Source organism: Accipiter gentilis, chromosome 4 (assembly GCF_929443795.1).
Source record: "Accipiter gentilis chromosome 4, bAccGen1.1, whole genome shotgun sequence".
NCBI classification, from domain to species: Eukaryota; Metazoa; Chordata; class Aves; order Accipitriformes; family Accipitridae; genus Astur; species Astur gentilis.
In genome coordinates, this window is record NC_064883.1 from 31,383,598 (window position 1) to 31,398,391 (window position 14,794).

General features: G+C 43.9%; 1 protein-coding gene and 1 long non-coding RNA gene across 5 annotated transcripts in view; one reads left to right on the forward strand and one right to left on the reverse strand.

Moving 5' to 3' along the window:
- Positions 1 to 1,113: 1,113 nt before the first annotated feature.
- Positions 1,114 to 7,156, reverse strand: LOC126037648 (uncharacterized). The gene is made up of 3 exons (XR_007505776.1): positions 7,005 to 7,156; positions 6,542 to 6,628; positions 1,114 to 5,928 (listed from the first exon to the last, which is right to left on the reverse strand). It is a non-coding gene; the product is annotated as an uncharacterized LOC126037648 (long non-coding RNA).
- ZEB1 (zinc finger E-box binding homeobox 1) overlaps positions 6,696 to 14,794 on the forward strand; it is a 126,940-nt gene continuing 118,841 nt past the window's right edge. For 2 of the 4 annotated variants that reach the window (XM_049798147.1, XM_049798148.1), the window contains exon 1: positions 6,696 to 6,819. In XM_049798147.1, coding sequence (XP_049654104.1) covers positions 6,769 to 6,819 — 51 coding nt within the window. In that variant the 5' untranslated portion in view covers positions 6,696 to 6,768. Of the gene's footprint in view, positions 6,820 to 7,854; positions 7,968 to 8,716; positions 8,993 to 14,794 lie in introns of those variants that run through there. The other 2 variants (XM_049798151.1, XM_049798150.1) reach the window with 2 other exon arrangements.

Below are 14,794 nucleotides of genomic sequence, written 5' to 3' on the forward strand. Positions count from 1 at the left end.
GTGAAGATCTGCTTCTGGTCATCCCTACAGCTGCCTAGCTCTTCACTCTACCTAACAACCTGCAGATCTTCAAGCTCACCTTTTCTCTGCCTGGCTGCTCTGCAGAAGCTGATTTGGGCCATTCAGAACATGCCCTGCCTGCATGAAATGTTGGGTGTAATCCATCTTTAATATGAAATCCCAGTAGTCACTGAGTTCCTCCAGGATATTAAAAACCAAGGTTTGATTCTATCCTCTAAAGAAATCTGAATCATCATCATTCACCAATGATGCCAATTCACCTTCCTAAAGACAACAATTCAGGTGGTCTTCATTGATGAATGTTGTTTCTATAAAATACTTAAAATAGCGATTGAACTAGAGAAAGATCATAACCTAACGGACAGAACATTTATCTAAGTGGTGAGAGGAGTAGAGAGTATTTCAAAGTACTTCTCTCAAGATGACACAGGAGCTCTTGTCCTTCTTCCAGTACTTACACAGTTAGTCAGCGTCAATAACAGAAAATGAGAGTTCTTCAGAATATCTAAACCCCAGTGATTTAAGGTACTGCCCACCATAGGCATCTCTGTTCAAACCTCCCGAGTAAGAAGAGGGAACCTAATAAAGGGAATTTTCCCTTGAATCATTTGCTTCATGGAAACCCCTGGACCACCTGCTCTGCTTGTAACAATTGCCCTAATCCAAGCTTTTAATACTTGGGTAAAAAAGACATTTTCTATTTGATCCCACATAAAATCTTTTTAGGCATTTATTTCCACAAGGGAAAAAAGTTTATTGTTTGGATGGATCCAAACTAGGCTTTCCTTGTTTGATCTTGCAACCAAAAATTCCTGATATGCATAGCCTTACATGACAATCATAATCCCTTTCCAATTCTTTATCAACACATGATCATTCTTGCACTGAAGTGCTGTTCCCTGCTCCAGTAAACTAAACTCAGATATAATTACACTTGATTTTACACAGCTCTATAGTGCCAACAAATTTGGACTGTGCATCTGAGTTTCAAACACACTGTTGTCTGTTTTAATACCACGTTTGTATCTATCAGACAGACCCTTATGTTGCCAAACAGGGGAATCAGACCAACTAAGCTGAGTACACCAAAGCTTCAGTTCACATCTCAGAAAATAACCATTGCAGTATCTGTGTTTCTCCTTATGGCATTGACTAATGATTTGTCGAGGTCTCTTAAGCAAAATTAGACTTTTTATTGTATTTATTTGTTTATTTTGGTAGACTCTCATATTCTTTTTTTCTGGTTTTCTTTATGTCAAATCTGTATACTCAGAATACACACTGCAAGCTCCAAAACTATAGCAGCTCCAAAAAAACAACAGCTTTCCTTTATGTATTAACAAACATTTCCTGCAGAAGTATTACGTACTTCTGCAGTGTGAAAAAAACAAAAGACAAATGAGAGATAACAAATGAATAACATCTAACATTAGAATATGTTCCAGCAATTAAAACCCCCAAATATAAATGAGAATAATATGCAATGAAATAATTAAGAAATCAATTTTAAGTTGGGATTTAAAGAGCTGAGTGAGCCAGATGTACAGATATCATAACAAAGAGAATAACTCCAGACGGGAGCCAAATGAGCAATCGCACAAAACTGTGAGACAGCAAACAGCAAGAGGGCTGGGGAATAGAACTAAATCAGAAACAGAGTGTAAGTTACAGAAGGAAACAAACATGAACCATATGCGAAAATATTCACAATACATTAGTGTTTAATTAGATAATATAATAGATAAGAACACTTATGCAGAGTCATCATAAACAAAGATGAATGGAAAATGTGCTACTAATAAAACCAGGTAATCTCACTGCACTACAACTGTAATTTGATCAGTCACAAGTTCAGATGTAATTTAAAACAAAAAAGAATATTTTGATACAGTATTTTGCTACTACATCTAGTAGTAGAAAATAAAGTATTAAAGTAGACATTCTCAACTGAAGTTCCAGGTACTTTGAAAACCAACAAAAAAAAAATCACAACTGTTCACAATCCAACGCTTGTACCCAAATTTGCATTCCAATTCCATTTTGAACATGCAAGATTTGCCTTTTGGATGAAGAATGTGGAATGACCTTTTCAAATTTTTCCCTTCTCTAACATCAGTTTCTGCTTGTGTGAAGGCTCTGAAACAGAAATCACATCTAAAGTTAAAATTAGCATAAGAATGGAATTGTAGGTCCTGGTTATGTTTTCGTACAGTTCTTTCATACAGCATACCAACTTGACATAGGTATCAGCACAGGTTAATTGCTTTCAAGAGAAAAACAATATGCAACAAGTAGGGCAAAAGGAGAGCAAGAGAAACAAAATGGTTTTTAAGGCCTTTGTGATCTTTATAAACACTTTTTCTTAACAAGAAAGATTTTTGAAAAGTCAGTTGCATATATGCAAGTCATTATAGCTATATATAGCTATGTACACATTGATGCTTTATGGCAGTTTACATCCTTATACTTAAAACTTTCAAGCAGGTACAGCCTTCTCAAGTCATGCAAGACACGACAATTTATTAGGAATCACAGCTTCAAGCTTTAAAGGAACAAATAAATTCATGGTAAAGTACAGAAACAGAAAAAAAATTATAAGCTGAGGAAAGTGAAAAAAGGGTAATTTCTCCTGATAAATATTTACAAACGCCGCTCCAAGTGAATGTGCAACTTTCAAGTGGCTTTACCGTTTTTTGAGACTGTATAACATCCCAGGGTACACCTTCAAAACTTATTAGATTCACTTGGAAGCAAAAATAGAAATTGAAAGACCATCTGGAAGGGCACTAAAACTGTATGTTGATATCTCTAAAATCCACATTTTATTCAAGATTAGTTCCTCAGCTAGCTGCAGTCAAACTGCGTATTTCTGGGTCATTGTTCTCCTGATAAACCTTTCAACTATAATTTCTATAGGGGATCAAAAGTGTATTTCCAAAAGAGAAAAAAAAAATCATCAATTGAAAAGTAAATTTTAGGAACTGACATTCCAAGAAAATACATGGAAGTGAAAATAAAGTTTCACTAATGGAAATCAGAAAAAAAAAGAAAAAAGAATCACCACAAACCAGAAATGAAACAAGAAACAATTCTCTGACTCATTTTCCACTGTAATTCTAAATTCATTCAACTAAATGAACACCATTAAATCTAGAATACTCAAGATAGGATGTGAAACTTCGTTTCATAAACATGAGTAAGGAGTAGGCATACAGAGGACTGATTGCTTTTATTTAATAATACATACTCAAGAGATCATAAACCATAACACAAAATACATGACTATTTTTAAAACAGCAAAAATTGTATGTAATAATCATTAGCTGGTTTTCGAGCATCCATACTCCAGTGTGACTGCTGAAGTATTTTAACTCCTGTCTTCAGACAACGGAAATAAATTTCAAAAAAGGTGAAGTATAGCAGCTATGCCATCTGACATTTCAACTACATTATGCCTATTTATGTTGCCTAAATCCCCACACAAATTGTGCCACTAGAGACAAAATAATTGTTATGGATGACCACTGTCTTAGAATTCCTCCTTTAAAGAAACGTATTCTCAAGCCTGCCATATTTAGGAGGATGCAGAATATATACTGCTTTGCTGAGATTTTGCAAATTAGTACATTAATTAACTCCTGCATCCTTGACTGAAAAGTCAGATCGAAAGCTATGCACCATAAAGAAAAAGAGGATTTTTTTCATTCTTGCAGCACAAAGCAGTTTAAATTACATATACAATGTGCTCTTACATCGTAGAACACTGCAAAGATAGCAGGAATTTTAACTAGTGGGTTTGCATCCAGGATTAGAAGAATATATTAGGTCAAAACACTTTGACAGTGGCCGCATCCTTAATTGCGATGCTTTTTTAGCACAGTAAATAATGGGAACTTTGTATACAAAGATGTGAAATGCCTAGTTGCTTTGATTAAATATATCAAAATTTAAAAAAACAAAAATCAAAAAACCAACCTATCCACATAGCTATTTACAAGTTGTGAATGAGATGCTTTCCACAATGAGTAGTCATTGGGGTAATCGACAACTTGACGCACAAGGCTATACTCTCCTTTTTTAGTTTCAAGACCTCTGTGGTATCAAAGATAACATACACAAAGATTGCTTTGGTTTTCTCTTCTCATTTATCAAAACTATAGCAGCGTAGAGCTACCAATGCTCCTGCCAGTTTCAGTTCTGCTCTTCAGAAACTAATGGGCAGCAAGAGTTGTCACCGGTTTCTCCCAGCTGCTTGGAAATCTCAAGAGACTAATGCTCAAACAGACACTATGGCTATTTGAAAATGAGCAATAACAAACACCAGGAGACCGTTTCCCTCCTCATTCTGTTAGGGAACATAAACTGCTCAAAATGAAGAGACAAGAATTCTTATCCAGAGGTAAAGAGTGACAAAACTCAATGAAAACAAGCTACTTGAAAGCCACTTAAAGAGGGGCCTGGAATTTTGTGGGGGCACCCAGGGAAATATTATTACAAATCTACAAATATATTTACAGATAGGTTATTATTTTTATTTTTGCAACTACCTTGTAAAACATGGCACATTTTAAGGAACTAAAAACTCAGCATGAAAATAATATGAATATTTTCATTAAATTCATCCACAGAATGATAAAAACATCCAAGAATTCCGAAACACCTTAAGCCCTTGTTTGCAAGCAGTTTCAGAGCCACAGGTATCTTCTGTACAAAAACTTGACGAGCAAGGATGTGGAACTTTTATTAAAACCAGAGAAAAACAAGATTCTGCCTTAACCCTTGCAATTCACTCACTCGAAATTTTGCTGACAAGTTTCATTTTTATCTTGTAGTTGGTTTCATGTTGCGTTCTTAGCTACCCTTGTGTTTGGGGTTCAGTACTCCCAGCTAATGCCAAATCTAATGCTTTTAAATGACTTCTGTTAGTCCATCAAACACTTCACACTGTTTGATTTGTTACCCTTATTTAATGACTCTCAGGTAGATCCTCATTAAATTGTTGAAGTCAGCAGCCAATTCACACTGGGTAAAGATACATCTGTGAAAACACTGCACCCTAAATTTACCAGTTTTTTGAGAGATATTAGACAAATGATTTGTACCTGTAAAGAAGGGCAACAACTGCTTTCTTGCGAGTACCCAAATCCACGAGTCACGTACATTTCTAAGAGTACAATTAATTTGGAAAAAATCCCTCTAGATCTTTACCTAACTCTGCATCTGTTTTAGCCCTATATCTCTTTTCTAAGCATTTCTGATCGTACTGACTTCTGGGGAAGCTTCAGATGCAAGGTCCTTCCACAAACTCCCAGTGTGCAATAGTTCGTTTTCTAGAGACAGGTTACGCCGCTTCCATGAGATGAGGCGATAGGTGACAGCGTGTGAACGTATAGCAGGTGGAGACAATGTAGAATAGCTAAAGGCCTCAAGTCCAGTAGTGTATCAATTACTTATTAAAAGTATCCCATTAACAGAAACGCTTTCACTGAAATTTAATTTGCTTGAATAAAAGAATTCACCGGAAGCACTGAACCATAAATTGTACAGAATCATCCCAGGATAAGGACAAAAAAAAAAAAAAAAGGAAAGAAGAAAGCCTAGAAACAAACGGAAAGTTACCAAACTATTTTATTGCCTGAAGCGTGAAAAGCAAGAGTAAATAAATGGTGGTAATGTTTTTAATTTTTAATACACTAAGCACGTTTATTAAGCCCAAACGAGGCTGTTCATCAATTATCCGTGAAAAACGGCTCCCTTCCCTTTTTACTCTTTAGGGCATAGAATTTTATACCTCTTCTCCTCCTCGTAAAAGCGGGAAGTGTGATTAAGGCAAGCCCCAGAACGAGGGATTTCCCACACGCTGGGAGCAGCGTCGCTCCGCTCCGGCCGTTTGCTCCTCGCCGAGACCTGTAACGCAGCGGTACCGTCACGGCGCGAACCGGCCCGCGCTAACACCGCCGCGCCGCCCGCCCCGGCCGGGTTACGGTAAGGGAGCCGGCGGGGGAAGAGAGGGCCCTGCGGCGGTGACAGCCCCGTCGCTGCTCTAAGGCCGGGGGCAGGTGCCCGCCGCGGGGGCACCGGGGAGAAGCGGGGCCGGCTGCGGGCTCAGCCCCGCCAGGCCCGGCCTCAGCCCCGCCGTACCTGGCGGCGGCGGCCGCCGCCGCCGGTGGCTCGCGCCCGGCGGCCCGCAGGAGCAGCGCGGCGGGAGGCACCTGGCAGCGGGAGGCAGGCGGGGGGCCGGTCCCTCAACGCGGCGATGCGGGGCCGAGCCGGGCCGACCCCCCTCCGCCGTCCCGGGGGCCGGCGCCCCCCTCCCCGCGGCCCCCGCCCCCTCGGCCCGGCCCGCCCCGCCCCGCAGGGATCCCCCACCCCCCCCCCCACCACCCCCCCCCCCGGCTGCCGCCGGCGGAGGCCCGGGGGTGGGGGGAGTGGGGTGCGCCCTCCGGCGGGTCGGGGGTCCCCGGGCGGCGCCGCAGCCGCCCCGCACGCCCCCCCCGGCCGCAGCCGCCGCTGCCGGTACCTGCGGCCGCAACTTTTCCCCCGCCGCCGTTCAAACGTCCTGCCGTAAAGCGCCCGTCTCCCCTGGCAACAAGGTTCCGGCCGAGCACTAGGTGTAGGAAGGTGATGTAAAAGTAAAACCACCCAGTGTCGTAAACCAGGTCCGGGGGGGAGGGGAGGGGAGGGAGGGGGGAGGGCGGGGGAGGAGGTGACTGGAGCATTTAGACACAAGCGAGAGGATCATGGCGGATGGCCCCAGGTGTAAGCGCAGGAAGCAGGCGAACCCGAGGCGCAATAACGGTCAGTCAGCCCGCGGGGCAGCGGCCCGGCCGCGCTGGGGCGGCGGCGGGGCCGGGGCGGGGGCCGGGCAGAGCCGTCCCGAGCGCGGAGCGGGGCGCGGGGGGGTGTCGGGCGGGCGCGAAAGTAATTCCCCCCGCCGCTCCTCGCCGGGAGCCCGGCTCCCTCCGCACCGTTATATCCGCTACCTGGTGCCTCCCTCGCCTCGCCGCCTGCCTCCCTCCTCCGCCTAGCGGTGCCTCCGCACTCCGCCGCCTGTCCGGGACCGTTACACGCTGCCTTCCCCCACACGCCCCGCGACCGCCCCGCCGCCGCTGCGGGGAGCGGGCTCGGGGGGCCCCCCGCCACCGCCACCCCCCGCCCCGGCCGCGCCGCCGCCCTCCGGCCCGGGCGGGGACGCCGAGCCACCGCGGGGAGCGACGGAGGAGCCTCCGGCGCCCGGCCGGCCTCGGCAGCCCCAACTCCGAAACTTGTTACCTGCGCGCCCCGGCGGAGCGGGGCCTCCCCGCCCGCCTTCCCCCCCCCAACCCCCCCCCCCCGCACCCTCCGCACCCCCCCACCCCCTCCCGGCCCCGCGGGCGGGATCGCCCCGCCGCCCGCCCGGGAGCGCTTCTCCGCCGGAGTTCCCCCTCGCTCGCTCGCTCGTTCGCTCGCCCGGCAGCGGGCCGGTTCCTCGCTCCCGGCCGGCGCCGCGGGGCGGGCTAGCCTTCGCCTGTCGGGGGGCGGCGGTGGGGGACGCCGGCCGTCACCGGGGGGCGGCGAGGGTGGCGGGGGGGGGGGGGTGTGTGTGCGCACACACACACACACACACACCGACACACACCCCCGGGGAGCGCGGCTGCCGGCGGCGGGGGAGGCACCGTCGCCGCAGCCGGCAGCGATTCGCGCGGGGGCAGCGCGGCGCGGCCGCCCCGGGCCGGGCCGGCGGGAGGGGGCCGGCGCCCCCGCCGCCCGCCCGCCCGCTCGCTCGCTCGTCCGCCCGCCCGCCCGCCCGCCGCTCTCGCCGGCGAGCGTTGGTCCCCGGCGGCGCCCCGCCACCGCGCTGCCTGCCCGCCCGCCCCGGCGGGACCCGGGGCGGTGGGGAAGGGAGGGCTGCTCCCGGGCGGCGGGGGCGGGCGGCGAAGTTTCTTCCCTTCCCTCTGGCTTCGGAGGTACCTGTTTGTATAATAATGGGTGGTAACGGTTTGGCCGGGGGCCCCCGCTCCGCTCTCCGTGCGTGTGTGACCAACTGCTGCAGACTATATAAGGAATTACGTTTACGTTTCAGACTTAAGTGCTGCCGTGGGGTTAGTGGTTTTGGGGGTTTTTGTTTTGTCTCTTGTTCCCCCACCCCACCCCCCCCTTTGGTACGCGTGTTACTTTAAGATGCATTTGGAAGGTACACGGCGGGGGGAATAAACGCTCGCTCGTAACACCCACTCTCTACTTATTTTCTGGAAAATGGAGAAGTAGTTCGGTTCTCGTAGTGACTCTTCGCAATAGGATGTAAAGCAGGAGATTTTGTAACCTTCCTTGGCAATTTTAGGTTTTATGTGGCATTTCCTGTGCAGGGTCACAGATAGGAAGGCTTTCGCCTGCGATCCGAGATGTTTTCATACGCAGTGAACGGTCTCCGAAATAGATCCGAGTCACGATCGGTGCTTCTCCTCTCTAATCCTGACTGTTTCGGGCATAACGTGATGATAAATAACGGCCTTTCCAGGGGCTGACGAGATGATTTGATTGCTTTGAACTTAAGAGGGTTTTCTTATTTTCGCTGTTTGTATTTTCTAGCAAGTATTTTTGTTTGCACGCTCATGTTATTAATTCCTTGTCCTAGTGTAAATATTTATATTTAGCGCATGATTTGGCTGTGCTAAAGGTAAGTTTGGAAAGTGCTTTTCTCTTTACCTTATTAAAAATGTTGATGATCAGAGAAAGGGGCTTTTCTTGTTGCTGACGACATGTGTGTGACATGTGAGTCTGAACCACCCAGCGTCTGTGCAGGAGCTGTAAACATGTTTACCTGAACAGGAAAGAAAATGGATTTTTCTCTTAAAGATCCAGTGATATGAATATCATACTCTTAAAGCATATCAACAGATGACTTGAGAGAGAAATTTTCTGGAAACCTAGCTTTTGAGATCAACAGGGAAGAGAGATTCTTGATCGCTGCAGCAAATGGCAACTTGTGCAGGTAGAAAAAAAAGATGGTGTTTAGTTTTCTCCTGCATGCATGTCAGCCCCCTCCTGTCTGCTGCTTTCATTCTCAAGGGAGGGATTTATTTACCACGCTTGCTGTCAGTGTTTTTCCTTTGTGCTTAATATTAGAAAACCAGATTTGAGGCTGTTTAGCACAAAACGTTTTGTCTGCAGTATGTATCACTCGCAGAAAACAAAAGGTGTATAAGATGTGGTATCATTCCAGGTATCTTTCATCTTCATCACTTTTGGACCTCATCACTGCACCCGTTTGATTATAAAAAGCCTATGATAAACTAGTTTATCAACTAGTTCTGCAATGTAGAATGTAGTATGTCTTGTTTTAGGCTGGTTTTGGTTCCTTTTTTTGTGGAATTAAAACCAACTTAAGTCATTGTGCATTGAAGCATCAGGATCAGTTAGATAATAGATTCTGGATAATAGAGATTTCTCAGCAGTGGGTTTATGTTTGACTTGCAAATGTTTACTAAAGAAAATGGCTAGAAAAATGTTAACCCTTTAACCTTTAAAATAAATGAGACTTTTTTTTTTCTAAATCTCTAAATGCACTTTGCTCTTATAGGTGAGTATCTTCTGTTGATGAGAGATCAGCATACAGGAGATGCTTCAGCAACTGGCTTGTTCGTAGTTTTCACTAAATCAGTTTTATGCTGTTCCAGTTGCCTTTTCCCCCGCTTTCCCACAGAATGTGAGATTATTAGAGAGAGAGATTGCACTCGACATCCAGTATACCAGTTAATAATACTGGGCTGTGGCATCAAGTAGTTATACTGTAAAATTTCCTTCTGTTTATCTGTTGATAACACAGCTATTCTTGTACTGTAAACTTCTGGTGGTTTTTTTTTTTTTTTTCTTCTTTTCATCTCTGTGTTTGGGAGCCAGAACTTACAGCTGGCATCCTGATGCATTAACTGTGGCTGGAAAGACAGTCTTATCTTCTTAACTCTAGAGCTGGTTCCTTTTCTACCTTGTTTATTGGCCCCTACAGGAGATCAGCAAAAGACCCGATTGGCGCTGCCATTAAAGCCTCCACTTACAAGAAAATCTGGCACTTCATACCTGACGAAAACTATACTGTGTCATTGTCCTTACTTCTGGCCAGTACATGAAAACGTCCGCTATGGCAAAGGAGCTAGTGAAGCGCTGGGACAATAGCACCATTCTGATAAAGCAGAAATGTAGCGCTGGTTGGCAGTCTCTCTTCCTATCTACCTTTTCCCCTTCTGCCCCTCTTTTGATAGAGAAATGAGGAGGAGAAAAGAGGGATGTGATTTTTGCCAGTCATCTGCATTACCACACTATGCGAATCCTGTGTGGACTTTAAATAGAATCAGTATCAGCAAAGGTTTTTTTATTCTGAGTTGGCTTGCAAGATCAGGATTAGTTGCTTTCTTAGCATCTCTCATATATGTTATAGGATTGTCTGAATTCTTATTAAACAGCAAAACCAGAAGTCACACATCTTGTTCTTCAGCAATCCTGTGAGACAAGTAAAACAAACAAATTATTTAAAACTTCTCTTACTAGAGGGTTAAAAAGATACCAGCCTTTTATAATGATGTTCTGAAAATCATGTAAGTATGCCTTCTGTTCTTCAGATGCATGTTTAATGGTAAGAAGAATGTATGAAACTGAGTAAATTCTGCATGCTGTCAGGTATATATGAGGAGAGGGTATGAGGCAGGCTTTTTTTTTTTTTTTTTTTTTTACCTCCGGTAACAGTGAGTTCATTACGAAAAGGTTGCGTAGATTGACTTGTTAGAGTGCTATTTCAGTTGCTTTACAGTTGGATTTCCTCTCTTTTTATTTTTATTGGATAATCATTTCATATAAAGTTTTGTTACAAAGCTAAGGACTGTAAGAAGATCATAAATGCCTTTGAATAAGGCAAAAGCATGGCGTATTTCTGTTAGCTCCAAGGTGTTAACTACTGGCAGGATGTCAGGTGTTAGTGACGCTTGGGATACAACATTCCTTGTCGTGCCTTTCTTCTATTGCCCCCCTCCCTTTCTTTTTCACTAGGTATCATGTTTTCACTCCAGCATTAATTTAAATTTGCAATTTGGGAATTGAGGAATGTAGCCTGAGTTAAAATTCCAGGCACAGTGAACAGGTCTGCATGGACAACTGAATTAACTGTTTGAGTCCAGGGAAATCTCTCATATAAACAAGTATGTTTTAACACTAAATACTGAAATATAATGGGAATACAGTTAAAAATGTCATTATCCCTTCATTTTTCTCTCAGTAATCAGTGCTTGTTATTTTAACAGTTCTAAAGTGGGGTGTTTTAAGGTACTTAGCTACCTGAGACAGAGTTTTTTAAGGTGATTAGTTGCCTGAAACAGTTTTCCTTGCTCATAGGACTCTGGTAAACATGCTGCTGAAACAGTTGATGAAAAGTAGCAAGTAGGTGAAACTTTCCCTCTGACGTGGGCTTCCCTGTCATAGAAGTCACTGGGATGAAATTTTTTAGTTAAAAGTCAAAGTCTGAGGATTTGACTTCTGTGAACTCAGCCCAAATTTTCTGTTGAATGTTTTCTGTTATATAAGATATCCCTCCCCATCGAGTCTTTCTGTTGACTTTGGGCTTTATTACAGGTCCCGTTAACAGCAGCATTACTGATTTCAGTTAGGCCCTTGCTCTCTGTAAGTGAGCTCCTCCGTCGGCAGTGCAGGGGGAAGGGGTTCTGCAGCCATCCACTGCTTCCTTCCCCACTGGGACTCAGGTGGTGGTATTAACCTGTCATTTCTTCTTAAAGAAGCTTTACAGTGCAGGGGGTGGGGAGAGGCTGGAGTAAACTAAAGTAAAAATATCATGCAGTGCCTTTCTTCATGTGGAAACATCTGTTTTAACAGGGTTTAAAATGCCAGCGAGGGATGGCAGACATTTTTAACATGCATGGGACTCTATTACTATGTTAAAGAAATAAAACCAACTTCTGTGAAGCTTGGGTTGTGGGTTTTTTTTGCTTGTTTAGTTTTTAACTGGTTTTTTTTGAGCAACTGTGCTCTGTTGCAGGGGAGCTGCTGGAACTACAGTATCTAGCCAAATGGCTCTTAAGAATGCCTACTGCTAAATTCAGTCATTATTATTTCCCAAAAATATAAGCTCATTGCTTTCAACTCATTAGCTGTTTGTAGTCATTTCGAAAACTCTAACTAATTGATATTGCAAGCTGATTAGAATACGGTGTGCTTTGTTGACGGTAAATCCAATATTTAATGGTACGTACTGCATCTCTGGAGATCATAAAGATTCTACTCGTGATAGGTTTCACACAAATACACAAAACAAGAGCTTGAAAAACGGAAATAATTCTGGTTTTATGTAGGCTTTCATAACAACTTTCATGCCAATTTTCAAAGTACAGTTCCAGATGAACTTTCCAGTGCTTAATATCAATATTCCTGAAGTTCTGGTCATACTTATCTATGTTTTTTGAAAGGGCTCACCAGGTAGAATCTTCTCCATTATGGGCAAGTAAGCAGGACCTGGCTTGCATCTGTTGTCTCGAACTTTGGTGCTTCATTCTGGCAGCTGTAATAGGCCTGTTATTTTTGAGAACTAAATTCTCAAGTGACTTACCCAAGGTCACACAGGAAGTCCATAGCAAGACTGAGTCTCAATCCATTTTTAATCCTTGGGACTACCCTTGCATTTGGCTTGATCTAGAGCCTTAAAGAGAAAGAACAGATTTATCATTTAGCAGTTACTATTCCTTTCAGTTTAAGTATTTAAACTTTCATGTTTATTGTCTTGAAATACTTGTACTTTCAGCAAACAACTGGCAATATGCAAAACTCAGTTTTCTCTTTAGTCATTTTTAGATGGTATTAAGATAGTATCTTCACTGGTGATGTTTCCTGTCTGTGTAGTCAATGTTTATGTAATGATGTGCCAGAGAGGTAGAATTTTGTCTTCTGGTGTTTTTTGTATTCCCAAAATTTAAGTTCAATGGTGTGTAGGTAGACAAAAGTAAAACACAGCAGGAGGGAATTGGCTTAAGACCTACACTGTTAACATCAGCATGCCTGCTCCAATGTGTGGGGTGTTTAGAAGACTGTTTTCTTAGAGGTTAACATCTGGGCAGAGGTGATTTAATAGGATATTGCTTTTGTTGGGACAGTAATGACTAAAGAAGAGTCTCAGCATGTGGCTGGTATTCTAATATTTGAAAATGATCACTAGGTAAATAAAAAAAGCGTAAGTCATCCTTAAAACAAAAATTCCCCAGAAATGTGTAGCTAAATGTCAGGCCTGGAAAGTCTACTTGACTGGGACAAACACATGCCCAGTCTAGGTTTTACTACCTCTACTGTTCGTCACAAGCGGCTGCCACTGCTAAGGCGGAGCCCTGTGGGAAGTGGCTATGGGTGCAGGTGGGTGCTGCTCCTGCCTGGGGGGCCTGGGCAGGTGTGGAGAGCAGTCTGGTATCCTCATTAGGGAAGATGCGTGGTTAGCTCTAGTCATGAGGCAGTGGGATAGATCAGTTATGATGGGGACTCTTTCTTGTTGAGGGAAATGCTGTCCAAAATCTTCATAATTAAAAAAAAAAAAAATAATCAACAAAACCCCAAGCACACCATGGAGAGCAGAGGGATGTATGCATGAGTGGGCAGGTGTGCACGGGCGAGGCAAAGAGCATGTGTGGGAAGGAAGGAGGGCGGAATAGAGAAGGGAGTAGTCTGCTTCTCGCTGAAGGTCTGATACCTTATTTCTGAAGCACCTTGGGTGGCCTTCCTGGGAGCGATGAATCTGGTCCCTGGTTAGCTGCGTGAGAAGATCACAGTGCAAAATAGCTTTGACCTCAGTTGACTAGGTGATGCCTTGAAACACTGGAATTGTTGGGGGATTCTATAGGGGGTTTTGTGTGTATAGCTTTTTGTAATGCTTTCTGCTTTCGTGTTATGTTGGCAAGTTTTTTAAACTTCTCACTAAGCCATTGCCTCCGCTATTCTTATTGAGTCAATTTCTTGAGCTTTATCAAGTGCATGGGTATTTCTCAGTCTCGGTTTGCTTTTCTGACTGTCTAATTCCTAGCGTCTTATTTTCAAGTTATTGGAAAGAGTAACAAAGTTTGATATTTTTAAAAACTATTCACAGCTGCAGTTTTTTAATCTTTGCTTGCCCTCCTCTTTTAAAGAAAGACTAGGGATATTTTCAGTTTTCTTTTTGTGTTGAGCCACAGTTTGTTTATTTAATAATCTGTTTGTCCCTTTCTTGCATAGATAAGTAGTATTCCTGTGTGACAGTCGAGGAAAATGGGAAACCCAGTCAAAAAGACTGAGACTTGATGAGTAAAATAGTGACTACAGTTAAATGCAGTATAGCTTTATAAATCTATTTTGGTACTCCTGAGAAAAATACTACCTCCATCACCACAGTATGTAAGCACTTTTCAGGCAGTAAAAATATATGTACTGAGTCTTCTCTTCCTGTGTCTGGACCTATACATCTGATTCCTTGTGTGGGTACCTGACAGCTTACATTCACATGTTAGGAGGATAGGTGGTGGTAGAGCAGAAAGAAGAAACTTATTAAGTTTGTATCTTTACATGTGGAGCAGTCAGGCAGTGATTGAAATGTTTCATTTGGTTAGTGCTGAACATATTAACCAGGGTTCTTTAGGCTTGTACATTTATCCCCAGAGGAACCCCAAACAGGGAAGAAAGGCAGTTTTTTAACTCGGCCTCGCTCTGTACTTGTTTCTGATGCCATTACTCTAATGTAACAGTATCTTTTATTTTAACATGCTTTTTTAGAGCAACAGAA